This window comes from Mycetomoellerius zeteki, unplaced genomic scaffold (assembly GCF_001594055.1).
Source record: "Mycetomoellerius zeteki isolate Tzet28-1 unplaced genomic scaffold, Tzet1.0 scaffold31, whole genome shotgun sequence".
NCBI lineage: Eukaryota > Metazoa > Arthropoda > Insecta > Hymenoptera > Formicidae > Mycetomoellerius > Mycetomoellerius zeteki.
In genome coordinates, this window is record NW_017257294.1 from 2,042,145 (window position 1) to 2,066,347 (window position 24,203).

General features: G+C 37.7%; 1 protein-coding gene across 1 annotated transcript; it reads left to right on the forward strand.

Moving 5' to 3' along the window:
• Positions 1–1,745: 1,745 nt before the first annotated feature.
• On the forward strand, positions 1,746–23,640 carry LOC108724746 (zinc finger CCCH domain-containing protein 13). The gene is made up of 8 exons (XM_018451344.1): positions 1,746–2,016; positions 11,486–11,532; positions 14,359–14,495; positions 15,956–16,171; positions 19,146–19,822; positions 19,956–20,155; positions 20,241–20,406; positions 20,839–23,640. Exons 2-8 carry the CDS (start codon positions 11,493–11,495, stop codon positions 22,556–22,558), a joined length of 3,156 nt encoding a protein of 1,051 aa, XP_018306846.1. The 5' UTR covers positions 1,746–2,016; positions 11,486–11,492; the 3' UTR covers positions 22,559–23,640.
• The last annotated feature ends 563 nt before the right edge of the window (positions 23,641–24,203 follow it).

Genomic DNA, 24,203 nt, shown 5'->3' on the forward strand with positions numbered 1-24,203 from the left:
GCCGGTGATAGAGGAAGAAAGGATTCGTCGACTTCTCGAGTGGCTAAGAAAGTGTCATGGACCTCGTACAAACCTGTGATACGAGGCCAGACGCTCTTTTCTACAAGCAGGATCTTCCATTCGGCTTCGCAAATTATTGATGAAATTTTTAAATCTTTCAAGAACAGACAGAAGTCAACTCAGAAGTCAGTTCGTAATTTATTTGATTCTAGTAATTAGTAACTAAGGCAATTATATCTGCTCGATTGACAGCAAAATTTATCTCTAGCTCATTTCTAGTTTATCTCTAAAAGATGAGAAACTGTAAACCTTAAAGTGTCAAAATTCTTTTCCATTTAACTAGCAGAATAAATCAAATTTACATCATTTGAATATAAATATTTCAAGATAAATTAGCAAGATAAATTATCGATTAGATTTTGTTGTCTATTGTAATACAAATGCAATGAATCTTTCGCGTGATGTGACATGACGTAATGTCGAAAGTATGACAATTCTTACATACAACCACTTTATAACGATTATTACGTTCCTGAGGAAATCTTCGCACCTGTATTGTACATAGATGACGTATTGCTATTTTCTTTAAATGTCATTCGTCAATAAGTAGCATGCAAATTCTGCGTGTTTAATGACATTAACGGTGCTTTAATCGCGCGATTGTCGCCTGGAGATCCGGTTACTCCCTTTGGTATCGGCAACGCTATCCACTTGATCCGCGACCCTGAAGGTAATTTATTAAAAACTCGATGACGACCGTGCGCGATGATGAGGATTACGAAAGATTCGCCACGGAGGAGAACCAGCTTCCTACATTTCACCAGGATTCGCCGCGGTGTCGCGACGCGCGGAATCATTATCGCTTGGAAACATCCCCGAGGCATTCGTGTCGCCTACGACTATTCCCAGCATCCTTTGTCAAGATATTAACGCCCGACGTTCCACTTTCACTCGGCTCTTCTGATTGATCTCTCATACGTGGTATGCACGCTAAGTTTCAGGTCAGTGACAGATGACGAAGGGACCGGCGACGGATACGGAATACCCTGAAAGCAATGAGAGACCTTTGATAGAACGCCCTCTCCCATTATTTAAATACAACGCAAAACAAACGTGACAATAGGTGTTGAATACAAATGTCATAAAAATTTAACTATTCGTTTAACCGATCCTCAACCGATTTCATCTACTCCTATCTGTCATCCAATCGCGATTGGATCGTTCACGAAGCTCGAACACCAACAATACCTAACGCGCCACCCATAATTGTCAAGAATTATCAATTGAAGTCAAACAAATCGCGACTATATATAATCATTCACATATGTCGGTCTCGTTGTAATTACACGTCTGGGTACCTCATTGCGAAGTATATTGCCGTGGATTGATCTGATGACTATTGCAGGCCGAAAGCAAATATCACGATTGCGTGCTGCCGCACGCAGCAATGACCTTACAGCATCGATATCGAACCTGGGCTACGAGAGCGTCTCGTTCTGTCAGGTGGCGACGCAGGTGTTTTTCTACGTGCCGTGCCTGCTCGCCGAGTCTCTCATACCTTTCTCTCCCAGTCTCTAGGTCCTTAAGCCTCCAGTGGAATTACGCCTATGCCCGGTCCTCAGGCCCCGAAGACGCCAATGCACCGCTCGACTCCCTCCTCCAGCCTCATCGTCGGTCGTAGAAAGCTCTCAACCTGACGATGGTGGTCGGAGCGCAACGCTCCTGCTGGTGGCTTTTCCACTTCCATCGCGCAGTCTTCTGGCCGGACCGGACGCCGCGATCTCGCCCTGCACCCGCACGAAAAACTCGTCGTCTCGTCTTCGCGGTCCCACCGAAAACCGCACGGCGGGTATTTTCCGGGCGCACGTCACCGTTAGTTTTGTTCGACGAGGTGCTCGTACCTCTCATTCGTAATCGTACGGTATTTTGTGAATTTGCATTTCAAGTGCCAGTCGATGTGAGGACGGTGGGTTTCATGAGGGATTAGCGAAAAACGAGCGGAGCCGAGAGAGACAGGTTTGATCGCCTTTTCATCTGTTTGCATTGTGCGCTCCAAATTACGTTCTCCACTCTCGCTGGAGCTGCGTAATCGAGAAGATCGAAATGATTCTGAAAAATACGGATTTCAACTTTTCTTTTTTCATTTCGGAATAAGGTTCACGCAGCTATTGATCTTGCAAAATTTTCATAACGTTAAACGTTGTTTGTACAAAATGTTTTCCTATCCTATGGTGAAACGCACTATGTACCTATATGTTTTATTAATTTCCAGCGTTATATTGGATACTTGTCCGCGTTACGCTTCTCGAAAGCAAAGAAAGCGAAGCGCCACGACATTTCGACGAATTTAATGAAATTTGTATAATGAAATTTGTTACCTCACCGACCCTAATTACAGTGTTTATTTGGAAGGAGCTCTCAACTCCAGCCTGCAGTCAAAATATCATTGTTCTCTTGCGACAGTTCATACACGTCAGTCTGAGATAGCTTTAAAGAAAAAGTTTCGAGGCATTCATTACTCTTAAAATGCTGCATCTTCATTATTTATTAGTTATACAAATAAACTAATAAACTGCCACAAAGTATAAATAATATGCGGCTGATGATACAGATTCATCTGAGTGAACAGAGAAAAGGATCTATAAAAATGAGGAACGCGAGCATTAAAGCGAGTCGCTTCGAAGACTGCAATAAAGACAGGACTTTCGCTACTTGTCGCACATCCTGTGCGCCTTCCTGCCCCGTCTCATCGTTTTTTGCATCTCGATAGCAATGACAACGAGAGCAAACTGGTTTTATCACTGAATTTTGCCACGTCCGATCACTCTCCATGAATACGTTTCCGCTCGAACGAGTCTGCGCGAAATCGAAAGGGTCGCGCGAAATTCCACTCAAAATAGCGCGCGATAACGCAATTTTCTTTGCGTAATGTTTTCCAACGCAAGTAGTCGAGCGAATATCGTTCCAGCGAAGTCACGAATTTCTAATCTGCTCGTCGGGAATCGCGAGTAACGAGAAGAGAGTTCGTTCGGTTTAAAGACGTATACTCGGTCGCCGCACACGTGTGCACACACGCATGCATCTTTCACACACATGCAACGACACGCACGCATCGAATACGCACGCTCGCTCCTTGAATCTTATTCCCGCTGAAAACTTTCGTCGGTCTTACGATAATTTATTCGTTTTACCAGCAGGAAATAAATCATATCCTGCAATGAAACCGCGAGAAAAAAAGTTTTCATTCGAAAAGGAACTCTGACAAGATATGTAAGTAGGTGAGCGAAATAATTAGCTAATTTGTAATCCCCTCTTCTATTTCTCACATAAATGTTAATACATTAATTATTGCAATCTCTCGCCGTCTATACGAGAAAACTTCGAACTGATATAATAACTTCATCTCGATTTATAGGGTAAAACATTTCTCGAGCGCCTTAACTTTCAATCGTATCACAATAGCATTCGCATTCGCTGCGTTTTTATTGTGAGTTTATCTAAATCAAGAATTCCTCATACAGTCGACCCTACTTCATCGATTAGGCGGAATAAGTTTTCCGTAACCTCGAACGGTATCCCAATCGACCGTTCTCTCTCTATCTCTTTCTCTTTCTCTCCCTGCCTCTCTTTTACCTGTATAATTCATCGCCTCGCTCCGTCCAATGCGTTCTAACGCGTCCACGTTCACTTTCAATCGGTGGATTCCGCGAGGCGATTGTACACACGTTCGAAAGTGAATTTAATTTACGCGAGAAGCGCGTTAGACGCGACACGCCTTTACAGCTCCTCTTAATGAAATTCGACCTTTTTTCCCCAATTCCATCTATTCGTGATTTGATTCTATGGTTTAAAACACATGGCGGCGCACATTTTTACTGCTCCTCTCACAAAGCGAAAGAATCTATTCTTTTCGAAGAAGAATGTTGTTAACTGCAATAACAAATATAGTTTGTTTCACACCAACTTATTTTATCATTGTATACCAGTTCAGAACGTATCTCATATCGCATAAAATATGGATGAGTTTTTTGACTCATCGATTGATTAATCACATTATGCGCAAATGTAGCTTTTACGGAACAAAATTACATTTGCGCATAATGAGATTGATCAATCAATAAATTAAAAAAAACTCACTCTGTTTCAGAACTACATATTTTCAAAATATTTCACTGCAAGATTTAAAATATTTCAGAAATTTTTCATGAAATATTTCTGAAATACAAACATCATGTCCAGGAAAATCAAAGTTTTTAAAATATTATATTTTTTTTTACAATATTTGTACAATAGTTTTAAAATATTTTTGTAAAATATTTTAAAATGTTTAAAAAATATTTTTTAAATATATGTTATCAAAATATTAAAAAAAAATGATTTATATAAATATTTCATGCTGTGTGGGATTCTTAAAAAAAATAACAGACTATATTGAAACGTTAAAAACCATCGGTATTTCAATCGATCTTCTAACAGTTCCAACATTCATCACGATTATTCAATTTGTTTCGATTCCCTCGATTTCTGCATGGACCACGGGGTATCCATATGTCTTCTGAACGGGCCAGTAATACTGCAATATGCGCAAGAATTTTCGCCGCGCGCAAACTTCGTCATTACGTAATTAAAAAAGTTTCATAATCAAGCGGCCCGCGACCGGCCCATTTTCTCGGCGCGCCGATGGTTTGGTGCAACTTGACGCAGGGTATAGCAGCAACCGCGACAGTAGCATCGACAGCACGTGCTCGCCCGTTTGCGGGTTCTTTTTCATAAACAATATTGCACTGTGCCACGACGTTACGACATAATCCACGTCCGTCGTCGCGGGCAAGCGCGAGCGCGAGCGGTGGTCGGCTTTCTCCCGATACGCCGGCGGAAAAATAAACGAACGACTTCGCCATAATCGAACGCCAGGATAGCTTTACTGCTGATCAGTGTGACTTGCGATGATGAAGCGAGAAAAAGTCCGTTTTCGATCGGTAATTAATGAAAGGACGGATCCACAGTGGAGAAGCATGACGATTGACATGAGAAACACTTTTACTGTACTCGCAGAAAATGCTCTTGGGAAAAGTGAAGCCGCAATAAAATATCTTCTATTTGATCACCGCAGTAATTACTAAAGTATGCTTCAATTGGAAATAATTGCACAGGAGATACCCTAACGAGCGGGGATAAATAAAATTTTAATCACCGGGATGGCGTTAGGAACCTTAATTGTTCGGGGATATACGGGGTATACGGTAACGGTTACTTTATTATCTTGTAACCGGCACGTCTCGTTGTAAATAACCTCTCGGAAGATAATCGCATTCACGGAAAGGAGAATTAATAAGTGAGAAAATAGTCCGGGCGGAGCCATATGAGCTCGAGGAATGTGTACATATTATACGTATCCTCGAGTAGCACACAAATAAGAATAACGGTGCAAGTTACCGCTAATTTCTAGCGAAGCAAAAAATCGTTATAAAGTCAACATATTGTTTGAGCATGGATTTATTTCAGGTATCTAAGCTAAACATTTAATGTTTAATTTCTTAAATTGCTATGATATTACCGATTTTCAGAAAAATCAAAACGCTTAATTAATAGTTGCATTAATAATTTTTACTTATTAAGTGTTCAGCAAAAGTTATTATAATTAATACAATTATTAATCAATCGTTTTGATTTTTTTTGTTTAATCGAACGTAATGTTATGTCACAGAAATTTGAAAAATAAATTGTACGTGCAACAAATATCTTAATTGTTTGATAAAAATTAGATTTCTAAAAGCTCGCCTGAGGACAAATCAAAATTTTGATCATCAGCACTTTCATAGTAAGATAACCAAACTAACGATCGTATCAACGAGTAAAAAGTATGTCACACGTCCTTCATGCGACGTTGCAAGAACCTACTTCCGATAAATACTCATTTATTTTGCAAGCTAAATTTCGTGATCGACAAAAATAATGAAATAATTTATAATTGTTACCGTAAGAAGACGTATGTTCACAATTAACGCAACAATGGATCGTTTGAAGTACGTTGATGTTGAGTTACGTACAAATACATTGAAGAAACTGTAGAAAGCGATAAACTACATTGTATGTCTTATACAATAAAATTTATAGTGCGGTAGGAAGCGTCCGTAAAATATCTCTTATATGGACCCCCATTGGACCCTCATTGTGCTCTCCTCTCTAACGAACAATCGTTCGCACGGAATAGGAAGAGTAGGAAGACGATGGCGGCGCACCGACTTCACGACACATTAATCGCGCTAATTATACATGAAGCATAAGCCTCTTCTTAAGGGAGAAATTCGTAGGAGTCGTCCAATTTTTCATTCTGCGCCCACTCTTAAATAATAACTTTCGAATAGTTTCGCCAGCTATCAAAACATCTATCGCGTGTTATTCGCACATTGCACTTACGTAAAAATCTTGTAATGAAGCATACAGGGCTATTAATTATGTTGATATTAATAGTCATTTCGTGGAATTGATATACATAGAGAACCTATCAAATACATAATTTTTACATCGACAATTTTAATAAAACTAATCGAATAAACTCACAAGATTTTTTTCCTCAGTGTCCACTATGCCGATATTACTTCTGTATATAAGAATTGATCTTACACAATAAATTGGCAAAACGACGCGACTGATGGTTTACGGTCGAATAAATGTTATTTCCAGCCAAGAGTGAAATCATTTATTTCAAAGCCGGTTCTCACGTCTCGACGAAAAACTTTCTGATCGACTCGACCGAACGAATTCTGAGTGTTGCTCAATGACAGTTCCTAATCAAAATTAAAGTATTAGTTGAATTTCAAACAACTCGTCGAAGAAACGTTGTACGTGTATCGAATTTAGAGTAGCAGCAATTAATCGATAGGAATAACGGCAATTATTCTCATTATCGCTTTATTGCGCAAGCGAATGATCTACGATAAACGATACCGATTACTTCAATTCCGTGGTCATTGGAGCGTACGTTAAACCCTGAATGCAGGTGATAGAAGCTAATTTATTGTATGAATACCATCGTGACCGTAAGCTATTTATATATTTCATGTACTTATTCATTAAATTTTATTTTGTCTTAAGGAAGAAGTTAGACGTACTTCCTTTACGTAAATTGTTAATACACTGCTTATCGTGAATAACGTAAACAGTATCCTCGCAGAAAGCACATAAATGGATTATGGAAGAATTTCTAAATTCTAATAGGAGAAATCGTTATAGTGTTAGAACGGAAGCTTTGGAAATGCGATATACTGTCGAGATATAATAATTATAATATTTTAAATAAATTTAACATTTTTTTAAGTGGCAGAATTAAGAAGAAACATTATTAAGATGAATCACGTTTCATGGTTGCTTATTTTAAAAAAATAAAAAATTAATTCTAGTAAAATGTTCTTATAAACCAATTCTAATCTTTCTGTCCCAATATAATTTTATTTGACGGTATAACATTTCTTTGATTTATTTCTAACTACAATACTGTAAATTTTGTTTTATAATCTCTGCTATCTTTCCAATATTTCAAACTCCAAATCATTTTTGCAAGTTCAGATGCGTTTCTATATTTAAATATGAAGTCTTTTATAAATATATATTCGCAAAGAAAACGTCAGAATTCGCTCGATGCGTTTTTACTTCATTCCAGACACAGCTGCGCAGAATTTTGTTTTGGTCGTAGCGCTCAAAAATTTCCGATGCGACTCTGGCGTTCGTCCAAGCAAGTTCAACGTTTCATACTCCACAATCAGATAATAATCTAATTTACGAAAGATTTTTTTTTCACGCGCACGCACGATCAACAACTCTCATTGTAATTATTAACGTTTGTTCTGCATGCGTTTGTTTTGCACAATCGTATACACTTTCTACCTACAAGGCAAACAATGCTTGTAACTAATGCAACAAATACCCTTCCTTCGCTATGAATAGTAAGATTAAAATAGCGAGAAGCATTTTATTCGTGATTGATTCATTGATCTGACGGGTCGTAATCGAATTAGATCTATTTTAAGCAGATCTGCTTTACGAAGATATAATCGTCCTAAAATATACAAGGTGTGTCTGGCTTACAATTAGTCTATCTTTGTACTGCTCTGTTGAGAAAACAAGCAAAGTATGCTACAAAAAGTCTTTATTACGTACAAATATTTTTAAAATTTATTGCTTTAATATTTCACGAAATATATATATAAATTATTTATCTTTTAATTAAAAATTTTGCAAAACAAAAATTGTATTCATAAAATATATTGTTCTCAATATCTCTTGATATTTATATTATCTTTTTCTCTCACAAGTCGCTTTTTATGTAAATTTCGGCTTTGAAAAAAATTATTATCATAAAATCACACAATTAACAATACAACCATAATATACATATAATCTTATATTATTTCCGTTGCATCTTAATAATGCTCGTTAATGAGAGAAAGAACATTACAGTCTGGAAAAGCGAAAAAAATTTTCTTGTCAGAATTTCGCATTATCGCAATATGTATTCGCACTTTTTTAATTAAATATTCCTCTCGTTGCATTGCGTAGTCGGCATCAATGCATAATTTTTCTCGATCGCCGATTATTTCAATAATACGGTTCAGAGCTAGTATTCGCATAGCACGTATGAGGAAATGAAAGCCTGTTATGTTTCGGCATACTACATTTTTGAAGGCTATATTTTGTAACCACATCATAACGTAATATTTAGCATCGTTTGAAAAAGTTTGTTTATTATAATGGGAAAAAATGTATAAAAGTTTATGAATTATTACAAGAAATTAATTAAAAATATCAAAGTTAAAATTTCTTTTAAAATATTATTCTTTACTCTCAATTTAAAAAATAATATAAATGTCTCTCTCTCTTCATAGCTGTCTTTTTAAAATTAATATCCTGTGTCTAAGAATTGTTTTATTATTCAAGTTTCAATGAAAGAAGTTAAATAATTCATGAGATTGAGGACCTTTAAAGAATATTTTTTTACTACACTCGTGAAGTCCAATTTAAGAAGGCGAATCAATTGAGTAACTGGTACCATCACTTCCGGTGACCTTTAGTGGGCGTCGATGACCGTTACTTGCTGATCGCAACATAAAGTAATTAAGATAACGTTACTACTAACATACTTCACATGTATCTTTATAAAAAACATTTTGTCGAAAAATGTTTGATAAATGATAAAAATCGAAATACAAATCATAAAAACAAGTACAAATCGTACTTAGATTGCATCTCTTATTCTTGTAATGTACTCGTATAATTAATAAATTAAAGTTTCTAACGACATGGTAATTCTCCGTTACGCATTAAAGTTATGTTTACACGATATGTAAAAATTGCATATCTAATATAATGCATACATATATGTGCCACAGAAAATAGATAAATACAAGAAATAAAAGAGGTGATGAAAGAAAATAGTAAATTATATAACAGCATGATTACGAAATATACAGCTGCTAATGTATTTTGTTGGCTAAAACTTGTGTTGAATAAAAATTCATAAATTTTATTACGATCCTGGTCTAGTTTGCACAGCTTCCGGATGAAACCGATCATTGGAGGACTTCCCATACTGCCTGAGAACTCGTTCTTCGCGTTGTGATACAAACAAAAGGAACAATTACGAAAACTTGTGTAACTGAATAATGCAGTCTTGTATGCAGCAGGAGGTATCCTCTCTCTTTCTTTCCTACTTTTACAAAAACGATAAGAATCTGTTTGAGAACTGGAGCGCGATAGCGCGCTTAATTAATGCGAGCATGTACGGCACATTTCTGTACGGAAAACTGAGAAGAACGTAGGAATTGCGTGTATTTACATTCGAAAATCACGTGCCGTCTCTCTGCTTAATTAAAAGCGATAGACAGAAGAATATGCATTCGCATCCTGTTGCATATCTCACTTAGATCATCGTAATTAATTAATTTGTATTAATCAAATACCGGACATATTAATTTTACATAGTAATTTTATAATCTTATACAGTCATTGATAAACCTAATCTCAAATTGATTAAATTCGATGACTCAAATCTCATTAATAGCTAACTGTACAAGTCGTAACAAGTGTATGACCATTATAGTACATTCATGTTACTATTCAAGTCCATGATTGGTAATCTAATTTGGTACTGGAAGGTTGCAAGGTTACTTTCACCAGACGAGAGGAAAAAAAAGGAAATAAAATCTTAAGAGCATGATGCCATTACGGAGTGCGAATTATCGACGATCGAAACTTCGTAAAAATCAAGGCCATCTGTTATATCTACGAAGTAGCAATTTGTAGCAAATTTAACTCAATATTCAACAAACTTCACAAGTAAAAGTCGTGATACACGGATAGGTGCTACACGTGATATACGAGAGCTAAATGTGATGTGCGAGACCTAAAAATTCTAAAGAGATTTGAACCTTCAGGATATGAAAATGCGAACCCGTTATTATTATAAGAACACTGCAACAACTATCGCTCGCGTGATGGTCTAATATAAGTTATTAAACCAGAATATTAAACCGCATCGTGTACCTTCTTTGAAAAATTTTACAAGTGCTCTTTAAACTATGTGTTCCAGGAGCATCGATAGGCTATGTTAATTAGATATTCGCAACCGCTACTACAAAGTCACACCCGATATTACGTGATCGCGCATTTATATAACACCCGCATTATCCTTGCATTATATGGTTAGCAGTGGTGACAGCACAGAGAAAGTTCCTATTCGTTCCCATATGCTCAAGCACCTCTACAGTCTACGCGCGGTGCTAAGGCACTCCGCTTTGATTATGCTCGCCGATGCACAGTGCCGTGCGATTGTCATTCAATACCCCGAAGAATTCGACTAATATTTCGCAACCGTAGAAACCTCTCTGTCCTCTAAAACGCCTTGCACGAAAAAAATTGACGACAAAAAAATTTACAAAAACGTCGCGCAAAATCGAGATCTTTGACATTTCGATATAAATGAGCAATATTTTATAATTATAATTCATAATTAATTGTATCCCATATACGCATACTGTAATTTTAATAAAATTATTAATTCCTTATAGATTATATATTAACATTTTAATAAAATGATAAATTAATATAGGGGAACATGGTGTTCCTTTGACCGGTTGTATCTTTAACCATTTGAATTTATAAAAAATCTATTGCATATTTTTAAAAGTAAAAATATGTAGTTTGTAGTACGAGTACCAGAGGTGTTTTATAACTTATAACTATAACAATGAATAGAATTATACTCCTGTGAAAAATCATTTATTGTTTTCAAGCGTTCGAATGAAGTAATTTCAAGAGGTTTTTTATCTCATAAAATGTATATATATTCTATCTTATGTTTCCTCTTTTTAAATTTTATCAAAAAATAATCTTTAAAATTAAATTAATTGGAACACGGATCAATTTATTAATTGAATAACAATTATTGTATTACATAATTGATGTAATTAATTTTTATTTGTTACAGTGCCAATATGCGGGAGAAACGATGGCTGCTGCTGCTCGCTCTGTACGGTAAGCTAATTTCTATAGAATCTAATGATTTTTTTTTTCTTCGTTTCTCGACGATCATGATTCCCCGACACTAAACGGAGCTTGTCAGCGGAACTTTTACTCGATTTCTATTATTTTTTGAAATCCTGTTTAACGTTCCGCAGAAGAAAGAATCTCTTCCCTTGTCCATCTCGCAGTCCGCTGTGATGTCGAAGTCCTTAGTATTTTTGGACTTTCCACAGCTGCGGAGGAATGTCGAAGAGACAGTGGACGACCTTCTACACCCGAGAATTTTATATCGCACGTAAATCAAGTCTCAACGCAACTCCTCGTACAATACAAAACAGCGACTGAAATAGCCTTCCATAATAAACAAATGAAATTGAACAAGACAATACAATGAGGAGTTCTATTGATATTAGCGCAGATAAGACTCGGCAGCTATTTATAATATTTTAACATTTTGTGTATAGAAAAGCAATTAATTTAGAAAACTAAAATATATAAACTTTTCTTTCACGTTTTGTTCTCAATGTGAATGTTAATTAAAAGTTAATTAAAAAATTTTTCCTGAAATTTTAAAAAAATAATGGATTACTTATATTAAATAGTCCATGAAAATTAAATATACCGAGGACAAAATGGTCCCCATCATCCGAGAAACGACAGATTACTCTTTATTTAAAAATTACATCAAACACATTTGATATTCGTATTGCGATTCATGGCTACGTGCGATTCGCAAAAATGTTTTACAGAAAAGTTGCACGAAGAAAGAGGGATCTGTTGTGAATGCTAAGAGGTTTCCTTTGTCGCGAAGCATGAAATATGTGTAATCTTGAGAGTCCAAAAATTCCGAATAAGATACTTGGCAAATACAAACATTAACGTCATCCGTCTTAGTGGCGAGAAATAAAGCTCAAATCCAATAAAGACAGAATTTCATGGCTGCCAAGAAAAATTGCGTCGTGGCCGTTTGCTAACGCGTGTAGTCGCTATCGACCTGTTCTCTGTCCATAATACTCATTAGAGCGGTTTATATCAGTCACGTGACACCGTGTGTTAGTATTTAGAATGCTTTCTGACATTTTCGCCGGTTGAGCAACATTCAATTTGAGATCTTTAACCACGTTTAAAATCATGAAATAATTTAAACTGCTGTTCTTAGAGCATCGTAAAACTTTTACGATAATGAGTGACGCTATATTAATCTTATAGTGATGAACGCAACGTTCACGACTAACATCTGATCGTTACGCATCAACGTAGCACGTAAAACTTGCACGTAAATGCGTTTCGTGTCGCATCATAATTTCTTAATCAAGATTATCGCCAAGGCGAAAGAAAATTCCGTCACCGGCGTCACGCCCTTCGAGGGAAGAAAATGTCAGATCATTCCCATTCGATCGAGACTACGCGTCGCCGTCAGACAATTGAATGAAGCAATTTGTTTATACGCCGACATAGAAATAGCGGTAACGATTTCGTCATGAAAAACCGACTTATCGTATAACGTTTACAAAGAGGGAGAACGCCCACGTTTAACATTTCCCACAAATGGAATGCGAGCGTGTTCCCATATAATTCATTTTTATGCAACTCCAACCCGTACGGTGCGGTTCTTTATCGATCGCAGTCTGGAAAAGTATGATCCCGTTATACGATCGCCGGGCCTACAGTACATTTTCAACATCACATTCGAGGACATCCACTTTCCGGTCCATAAGCCGCGTTCACGTTGTCGTGCAACCCTAATTGATTCAACGAAGGCGCGAACATGTTTTTACGTATGCTCGACAATCGTCTCGAAAATAACGGAAGCAAGATATAAGAAACGTATGAACAGCGTAAAAACAGCGATTGTAAAGTCCTATAGAAATTATTGAACGGTTACCTGGCTGACCGTTTTCTATTTCCAAGTTTTATTAATTAATCAAGTAAATACGTTAGCGGCAGAATTTATTTATATCAATCCTTACTTTTCTCTGTCTTCGAGAAACTAAATCCGATACATTCGCAGCGTGTGAATTATCGATTGCATCCATCTATAAAGATATATAACGTCGGGAGATAAGCCTTGTATAAGAAAGTAAAACAGTTCTGCCTTAATTCGCGCTTCATGGACTATTCATACCTTGCATCTTAATTTCTCCAGCTGCTAGTTCTCAAAATAGCCTTGAACTACTTCAAAACAGTCGCAAATGTGATTCAGGAGCAAGGCTTTATGAAGCCATTAATAATTAGAGACAGTATTTATATATATAGCATCTCTCGTTTATTTTAGAGCAAATTTAATAGACAGAGATAGAAACAATGAATTTGACTAAAATAAGAAGTCATGAATAAAAACGAATGAAAGAGATAAATATACGAACCTACGGAGTAAAAATGAAATTTCCATAATTGATTTAAGATTAACGCAGCGTATTATGAGCTTGTAACATATGTGACTCGTACATTGTACATAAATCAACAAAACATAGAAAAGGAACGATCAATTGATTCGACAGCCTTGATCCGTTTAAGAACAATTACCCAACCAAATGCGCTCGCTCGGCGAGAGAAAATTGCAACACTTATGTTGGGTTCTCACCACACTCCGCGTCTAAGTTTTGCAACGCCGACGCTTCTTCGCGATTTACGCAATTCGATGGCCTTTTTCCTTAATGTATCAGAAGACTCATCGAGGCCATCGATACTCCTCAGGCGAGCAAACCGAACTATTTTTACCTCGGACGTGCGTGATTAGTAGCGCAACTGTAGAAAGTTATGACTTCTTCCCACGCTATCTAATGATTATTACATATACAATTTTTACGTTTTGAATAACAAGATTGCTTTTTCCAGGAATTCTATTGGCCCACGCTGTCTGTGCAGCACTCAAGACCAGGCCAAAATTTAAGATTGCGACAACTTCCACAACGACGACCACCAGTACAACCGAGGAACCTCAAGCGGAAGAAAATGGTCAGGCGAATTCAGAGGTGTGTGTAAAAGACAACAATGTTTAGAACAGATCACAAAGTAGTACAATTAATTCAATGTTATTTAAGGGTATTTGATAAATCAATAATTATATAAATCCTAATATTATGTTTTCAAATTTGAGCACAATTTTGCAGCAACTAAGAACCGATGTACAATCTTAGATCAACGATTACAATCAAAATAATTTTGATAAATTCAATTTTGGATTTTACATAAATACAGTAAAAAATATTTTGTACTTATGTTAAATTTAACAGAAATTTTCCATCTACACTGTTAAATCTATAGTGTCAAATTTAACCTAACGTGAGTCGCCACTGCTCCTACTAAATATATCGTTATTTTTTACCAAAATGATAGTTAATTTGACACTATACAGTGTCACTATATAGTGTCAAATATAACTATTGTTTTAGTATAGTTAAGTTAAATTTGACACTATAGATTTAACAGTGTATGTATTATAGATAGAAATAAAAAATGTATTTCATATGTACACTTCCATTATCGAACTGGAATTATACATCCTTATTTCAAATCGTGCAATCGTTCAGGTGGCACGACGTAGGCGAAACATAATCCTTTATCGATCGTTGCAAAACCGACGCCGCAGTCACGATGATCGTGTACCAAACGAGTTCTCATTTCGCCAATGCTTCTTCGCGAATAAAAGGAAATGTCACGAATGCAACACGACGTAAATTAACCGGTAATACATCTTGGAAGCAAGGAGCTCGTTGATCACCGTGATAATATGATAAACATCGCGTGTCGCATTCCAAATCACGAAGACAGCACTATGTAAACTTCTACGTCGCGTAAATCCGGTTTAACACCGGGACTCATCCGTATCTGCATTTACGAAGGCGCCGTAACGCTTTGATTAATGTATGTCGGCGTCAAATCAATTAACGCTCAAGTAAACTCACACTCGACAGGTTCACCTTCGTACACAAACGAACAAATATGACATCATATCGAACTCGAGTGCTCATGAATATCGTATCAAACTCGAATGCTCATCGCTAATCATTATAGCACGACGCAGCGGCTTCTTCAAGCGTGAAATAACTTTTCTACAAGATACCGGTCTATCGGACGCGCTTTTCCGTTCACGATACACGGAAACTGTCATTATAGGAAAATCGGTATTGAACCGAGGGCTCCGTATTTCCCGTAGGAAATGAAAGCCATTTTATGGGATTTGATATAATGATATATTTGTAGTAAATTAATTTCAAATTTTTCAAAAATTGTCTTTAACATTATTGGAGCCATGACACACAAAAAACTTAAGCAGTAAGGAAATCAGTGTTGGATTTGCTACTGCTTATGTCATGGGACCTTACGGTCTCTACTGTGACTGGTCAATTTGCTTACTGTTTACTGGTTAAATTTTTGTCATGGTCCTTTGTTAAAATCGCGAAAAAACTGTAATATTTATTTTACTTTCCAGACGACAACAATCGCGATCGAAACTAACGGAACGACTGGGCATACTTTAACGGGAATTCCACAGATCGACTACATATGGGATCCGAATTTACCGCGCGAATTAAATGGCTATAATCTCAGTGATTATCCATTCTATAATAGTATACCCGAGGATATCGATTTCAAATGCGACGGCTTACACGACGGATTCTACGCCAGTGTGCCGCACAAGTGCCAGGTAATTAAAATTTAATTGAAGTTAATTATAGAAATAGTATCTAGTCGGGAAAATAGCAGCGGTATCTTTGGAAAGAAAGTGAAAAAGTAATACAAATTTCTAACGTCGAATGATGTCCATTTATTAAAACATTATTAAAACGAGATGCTGCTACGTATGCAATTTTAAACAGATAATAAACTAGAATTACCACTTCGTTAAAAAAAAGATGTCAATTCAAATACGGCAAGAGGGAAATCAGTTGTCGCCTGAATGAATTCTGAAGAAAGATCTTCCAATGTTTCCATCGCGTAATAAACAGGTGTCAATGATCCGAGAGCGTTACCTTCTAATTTCTAATGTAGACGGAAAACAATCATCATTACTCGATTCCGGTGATCGGTCGATGCCATCTATGAAAGCTTGATTGATAAGTGTTGACATCGGCACGGACAACCACGAACGAAAGCGAGTTCTCGGGCAAGACGCGAATGCAAAAAATGCGTATCAATTGAGCACACTTTTACCAATCATCGCATCGTTGAGAACGATCGTTTCACCGCGAATCTCAGCATGAACCCGAATCACGGGTTCAGCAAATAAATACGACCGATTGAGAAATCATCGTTGCAGATTCGCGTCGTTTGAATGAAACAAAATTATATAGTTCTGGTGTAATTACCGTATAGACAGTAAGCAGTAATTATTGTATATCTGTGTATGGCAAACGTGAGGCATGAGTAATATTTATTATACAAAATCAAAAAGATTAACATCGCGCGCGCTGCAACTAAAATCATTACCGATTTTTTATACATTCTCGCTCGTATGACAAAAATAATCGACAAAGAGATAGATCTTGATAATAGTCGTGTAATTGTACGACTAATCGAAAATTTGTCATAAACATAAAACTGCCATCTATTATTGCCATGTATAGCCATATAATGTATCATTGCTATGTATAGCTTATAATAACGTATAATATATCATTGCGATTAATACGTTGATAAAATTGAGGTAGTTGTGTCTTTCAAGGAGCGCCAAATAATTGGTAGGTACACTGGAAAAAAAATACAGTCAATTTTAATAAATATTTAGTTCAATATTGCCAACTAAACATTCACTTATAGTAAATAAATATTTGTTCAGTAAAAGGAATGATTGTTAAATCAAATTAATGTTTCTTGTATCAAATAAATATATCTTTATATTTAATAAATATTTAATTGGCAGTATTGAATGAAATATTTGTTAAAATTGATTATATTTTTTTCAGTGTACACGGTTAATTTTTCACTATTGTCTATTGCAAGAGCAACAAACCAGAAATCAATATCGAGAGTGAAAAATCTTTTTTGCCGGTCGCATTAACAAGGTCACCGTGGAAAGAAGCCGAGGAAGAGGACTTTCGTGGTCTGTTACGCTTCCCGTCCCTGACCGTTCCGCGATTTACGTGCGCGCGAACTCCTAGAATTGTGAAAGCGATTGCAAAGTAGCCCCTTTCCGACCGGACTCGGCTCGTTTTCTTATCGATCATTTTCGCGGGACTGCAGAACGAATGGAGCATTGTCATGCAAATGTAACGAGCAGGGTCGTCGGCCGGGATGTGCTCCACGCAGCGTGTCGTAGAAAAAAGGACCGTCGGGAAGATCGGTCATCCTGTGTACTTTGCGAAAGATTTGTCGCGGAAGAGAAATTGGGAAATGAGCAATTAATTCGTCACTGGCTTCCCGGAAATCACCTGCGATCGCTTAGATTATTTTCTAATCTTCCCAGCCTCGGATAGAATTTACAATTGTAATGAATCCTGCTAATTAATATTCCCGAACGTGATCGACGTAACGTTGTTAACGTTTGCGGGGACAATAACGCTCATAACTCACGATATTAAGGATACAAAAAGATCATATACGGAAACGCTCGAGTAAAGAAAGATGCGTACTGAATAATTCTAACTCTAGTTCATGTAAATAATCGTGATTTATTTTCTGCATTCGCCATAGGGAAGTCTCGACCAACATTTTACCGACTTTCCACTTTGCAATTTTTCACAAAGTTGAAATTATCTGAGATCGGAATCTCCGAAACGTGCAGTATTATATATGATTCATTAAAATAAATTCAATCAATAATTTTGTTCCACAATATTAATTAAACTGGTTCAATTTTTAATTATAAAATCTGGAAAATAAATTGAAATAAGGATAAACTTTTAGTAAAATTACAATGATTCTAACTGTACCGTATTGATAAAATTACTCCATGCCACGTACGTGCGTTAGACTCGTTAGACGCGCGATCGGACATTCGATGATCGTCTGACATTTATGTACATGTTACGAGTTGAGTAAGATTCATGATCTATTATTGGCAAGGATCAGAGTTAGCTTCTACTTTTTACGAAGATCTTACAATCAGTGAAACGCTGCCGGACATTTATTGAAAGGATGTGCTCTGAATGATTCTAGGTAATTCTCCTAGATAATTCTACGGCATTTGTACGTTCCAGATAATACCGCACACAGACATGAGTTCTTTTTCATTCGTGATCGTACCGTAGAATGCACGTTTATGCGACTCCGTGCAATTATTCGCACTCGCACATTCACGGCCGTCGTGTGAAAGCTACGTCGGTGGCGTGTGCGGCAAGATCGCCCGCGTTCGTTCTCGATGAAAAGTGTGCTGAAATCATCGTGTCGCCAACGTTTCGTTACTCCGAGAAGACGGTCAATTTAACGAATCGTGAGCGAGATTCGCGCGGTAGGCGATCAAAAAGAAAACGACCGAGACGCCTTCAAAAATCTCGAAAGTCTGACACACGGCGTCGATTTACTGCCCGCTTTCACCCATCGATCGCGATTCGATTTCGTAAACGTCCAACGTAAAAATCTATTCTGTATTCTTAATGACTGTCGCAATTAACAGCGCCATTTTTATTGATACGGTAGACGTGTCGCGATAATTCTAATATTGCACATATGTCCTCCTCAAGGTCTACCATCATTGTCTCTTTGGCACTCGCTATGACTTCCTGTGCGCCAATTTCACGGCGTTCGACCAGAAGACCTTCATCTGTCACTTCGTATCCGAGGTCGACTGCGCTAATTCCAAGAAGTATTGGCACAGAAACGATGCTCTTTACCAAGTTACTACAACTACGACGACTACTACGACTACCTTGGCGCCAGTCACTGTGCCGACCAGTCGAACTCCTGGACGTGATCGGATTCCACCTAGAAGAAGACCTCCAGCGAGAAGAAGACCGTATGATTATTACGAGGAAGATTATTATGACGATGAGTACGATCGCTCGCGAGATTTTATCGGCCGAGACGACTACGAGTACGATGATCGGAAGTACAGGCGGGACCGGGATCGTGAGTTCAGGGATCGGGATCGCGATCGTGACTTCCGGGATAGGGATCCGCCAGCGCGCGGTAGAGACGATAGGGATCGAGATACCGCTAGGGACAGATATCCGGCAAGGGGAAATAGAAGGGACCCACCCAGGTCGAGGGATCCGCTGGAGGATGACTTGAGACCTCGGGGAAGAAATCCGGATCAAGGTATCAGATCTACATCGAGAGAGGCAGAAGATTCAGATGTATACGATAGACGCCCGGAGACGAGAAACAGGGATACCGATGAACGAAGATATTCCGATAAGAGGTGAGAACATGCTGATGTTGATCCTATCGAAAACCACTTCGACATATCTTATATATGCAACACTTTTATAGATACCGTATTGTTCGAACGATACACGCTTACGAAACTTGATATTACATTCTGTTCACGTCAGATATAGAGATGATTACGACGATAAGGAACCTGCAGCACCTTCGGCGAGTGCGTCGTCTAATACGGAAGGCCTGGTGAAGCCGGCTGCACCTAGTACTTCGGTTTATTCGAGGCCAAGAACACCACCAAAGATTAGACGGCCAGTACCACTTTCGGAACAAGATAAATATGCGTATAAAACCACTCCTACGCAGCCAACAGGTAAAATTTATCCAACTAAATAATTTCCAACAATGGAGAGAGAGAAGTTAGTAAATCGTTTTTAAAAATCAAATTATGATTAAAGAGGAGCCACGACGGCGACCAGCAGATCTAGCAGAGGATGACTATTACGATGACGAATTAGAGGATGTCAGACCGAGCAGGAGGCCGCTCAGAAGAAGACCTTCGTACAGGGATAGAGACAGAGATAGAGACTTCTATGAAACTCGGGATCGGGATCGGCCCCTCAGGTAAGGTAACGTACACAACACCGATAAAGTTATATTCAAACTAAACTACTAAAAAAAAGCTCATATTCATAAATTTTAGTATTGCTTTAAAGAAAGAATAACTATCATTGTGATTAAAGCAAATATCATAATAAATCACTAATTATATTTGATATTCATTATTCGATTATATTTTCTCTTAATTACATCCAATTATATTCATTTTAACGATAACATCAAGAAACACATCATTGACATATAAATTATTGATAACATATTTTACTATCAAAATTTCCGTATAAAATTCTAAAATTGCTTTCTCTTTATAACAAATATAAAAACGCAAGGGTGTTGTGAAAATCAATCTACGAAAGTTTAATGCAATCATTGAACTTCATAATCATTAACAATAATTAATATTATAATTAATGATAATAATAATTAATTTTTTAGAACTCGTTATCATTCACCACCGGAAGAAGTACGACTCAGAACGCATCAGGACCGCTCGAGGGATCGTTACTACGATCGAGACAGGGATCGAAATAGGGATCGAGCTCTCGAGCGTGGAAAAGATCGCAGTCCTGAGAGATCCTCAGATCGCGATTCACGAGGAAGGTCGCAAGATTCTGAAAGACAAGAACGACCATACTCGTCACGGGTTCTCGATCGCGAGAGAGAAGCCGAACGATCGCGATCCTCCTCGAGATCAAAGGATCTATCGGATACCACTGAAGCATCCAGAAGACCCAACTCGTACGATCGAACAACCGAGAAGGCCACTACTACAACCACTAGTACCACAACAACTACGACGACTTGTTTACCAGAACAGCTTATTCGTAAACCTGAAGAAGTCTCTAAAGACGCGGTGACCGATCGATCGGAAAAGCCATCTTATCCGGAACGACCAACTAGACCTATTCAGACTCAAAGTGGTCATGTGGTGAGCGATACCGAGAATTATCACAGAAATTTGTCCGAGAATTCTCAGAGATCAACTCAGCAAGTGGATTACCAAGATAGAGACATAGAAGGTAGAAACGAACAGAATCATCAAATCGCGTATCCTGACGAGTACTCTTCCGAGTATTACGACGAGCCATTGGAAGAGCCACCGTCTCCTCCTCCACCTCGAACCACCGTTCGAATCGTGAAGAGGCCTTTCCTACCGTCTCGAGGCGGTAATCCCAATCCAAGAGGATTATCACCGGTCGGCTCTAAAGCACCGCATTCGTCTAGAAGAGATGAAGAAACAACAACTGATCATCGAAGCGCTTTAGGCGAGAATGACTACAGGAATTATTACATACAAGAGGAACAAGAAGATAATAGAAACATTAACCATCAGGAACCACCTCTGCGATCGGATAATAAGCAGACGTATGACGCTTACAAAACCGTTCAAAGCGATCTTCAGAAGAAGCAACGTCAGGAGGAGTATGATAGCGCAATATCCAGACCAGCGCTACGAAAACCGATAGAGAAGAACAACGAGGAGGAAGTCTCGAGAGACCCAGAAGATCTGTCGAACTCCTCCAAAGAATACTCCACTCAGAATCAATCGTACGATTCGCGTAAGCATCAAACCGAGAATCTAACACCTAAATGGATAGAAAATTATTCGAGCGAAAAGCACGCGAACGTCGGCAATGTGCAGACATCTTCGGGTTCCCCGATTCGCAGCAAGGTGAGACTTCCTCCCGTCGAGACCACGCCAAACATCTACAGCTCGACGTACAGGAACGAGGACGTTCAGGATCTGCCATCGGGACCAGGTAGCTACAGAGCAAAGCAAAGAATCAACGAAGTAACGCATCGCCTTCAGGATATTCCCGAGAGCGAGTACGATGTTACTCTGAACGACGCCCTGACGCCGACGTTGGTTCAGGAAGCTAATTTGCCGAGCGGATTCGTTCTACCTCTTCACAGACAGCTCGGTAGAGACACCGTGTTACAGCCTTCCGAGAACAACTACAAGCTCTCCAGGCCGATCAATCAGCAGCAGCAACAGCAGCATCAACAAAAATCGTTCATTCCGAATCAGTTCCTACCGAATATCAGTAATAACGATCGGAGTCGAGCGGTGTATTACAGGACGCCGGAGGCTATACAGATCAGCGGAGCGCAATACAGACAGCAGAGACCGTGGCAAGATTATACGGCGTACTAACAAAATATACACCGTAATGTACGAGTGTTACGAGGAAGTGTTTAAGATTTCACGAGGAAGTGTTTGAGGCGTACATCTTGCTTCAAAAGAGGGCGCTAAACGACTAATTTATACTGCCACCGAACAACTTAGGAAAGACACTTTCATGGAAGAGAAACACTGCGTTCTTTTATGAAACTGGCTTTCCAAACGGACCCATCGCGTTCGATCTTTAGCCCTGTTGCAATCAGATCATCAGTGTCTTTCATTCCAAAGAACGCGCGAAGCACTCTGAGGGTCGCGCCGCTCTGAGGGTAGAAAATAATCTGCGGATGATTCAGTTAGGTGTTAATAACTCGCGGGACTTCGAGATAAATTATTGCAAATTAAAAGATTGGAAAAAACATGAGATTATTGTCAATAGATTGTTGTCGCGAAGTGGCACTACGCCACGCCTTTGGAAAAGAAACTACAATCCGATAGTCAGACACAGAGAACAATGAGATATCAATCATCCTGATACTCATCGATACTTATTTACGCGTACTGCGATGAAAAGCAAAGGCAGGATTAATGTTCAACGATATAACACCGATCACAGATAACTCGTTCTGAGATCTTCGCTAGAGAAATTCTGAATAACTAGATCCATTTAAAATGATGTAGCACTACACAAATGCTGTAGCATGTCATATAATAAACTCGTTTCCCTTCTGAACTAGCAACGTGATGCAATTACAGAACTTAAAACGTGATACATTCTAATAACAATGTAATTTGCGATATTAATGTCATTCATACATAAATCGAAATCGTCACTGAAGTTTCAGAGGTGCTGAAAAAAATTTCCATTTTTCTTAACTATAAACAAACTTGTAAATAATTGTGTAACTCTATATGCTATGCACGTTCGTTAAATTGCGATTCAAAGTATGTGGTCTTTTATGAAAAAAAAATTATATACATTAAGTTCTATCGTCGAATTCGATAGCTATTACTAGCGGATAAGTCTTCCTGAGCGTATATCTTGTCTTAAAGCTATGTCGATATATTTACGTATGATATAAAAAGAGTGAGAAAATATACTTACTTGTTATTCATTGCTCCTCTTTACATTTTGATAGCTGTAATATGCAAATATAGCAATAATATTTGAAAATGTTCAGTTGCAGAATTTTTGGAGATCTTTATTTTTATTTGTACTTTATAGTACAAATGACATAAATTACACAACGGAACATCTGCCTCTATTTATAAGAAATTCATAAATACAAGGTGGAGTAGAGAAATTCGTAAAGATAACCAAATATAACTTCGTACTAAAGTTTAAAGCGACAATTGTTTTCAAATGACTTTAAATAATGCTGTTACTTACACTGCCTGTAATGTGCAAAATGTATACAGAATGTTTTTGAAAGATCTGAAATTTACTTGTCATTAAAGCAATTATTGTACATTTAATTTCTAAATTAAAAATTGTAAATTAATTTTTTGAAAATTTATTATTGGTATCTTCGCTTTATTGGCCTAATCGAAGTTTTTCGAATATATCAACGTCAACTTTTTTATCTCTAAAAGTCAGTAGAATAAATTCTCAAATTTTGATCAGATTTTTCAGAAACGTTCTATATGAAGTAATAGAACTGTATCAAACATTGGTATCAGC

Excerpts from the sequence above, each read along its gene's own strand:
- LOC108724746 (XM_018451344.1), top strand. The coding sequence starts at position 11,493 with ATGCGGGAGAAACGATGGCTGCTGCTGCTCGCTCTGTACG. Across the intron at positions 16,172-19,145 it reads GTGTGCCGCACAAGTGCCAG|GTCTACCATCATTGTCTCTT; the intron begins GTAATTAAAATT and ends GTCCTCCTCAAG. Across the intron at positions 20,156-20,240 it reads CACTCCTACGCAGCCAACAG|AGGAGCCACGACGGCGACCA; the intron begins GTAAAATTTATC and ends TTATGATTAAAG.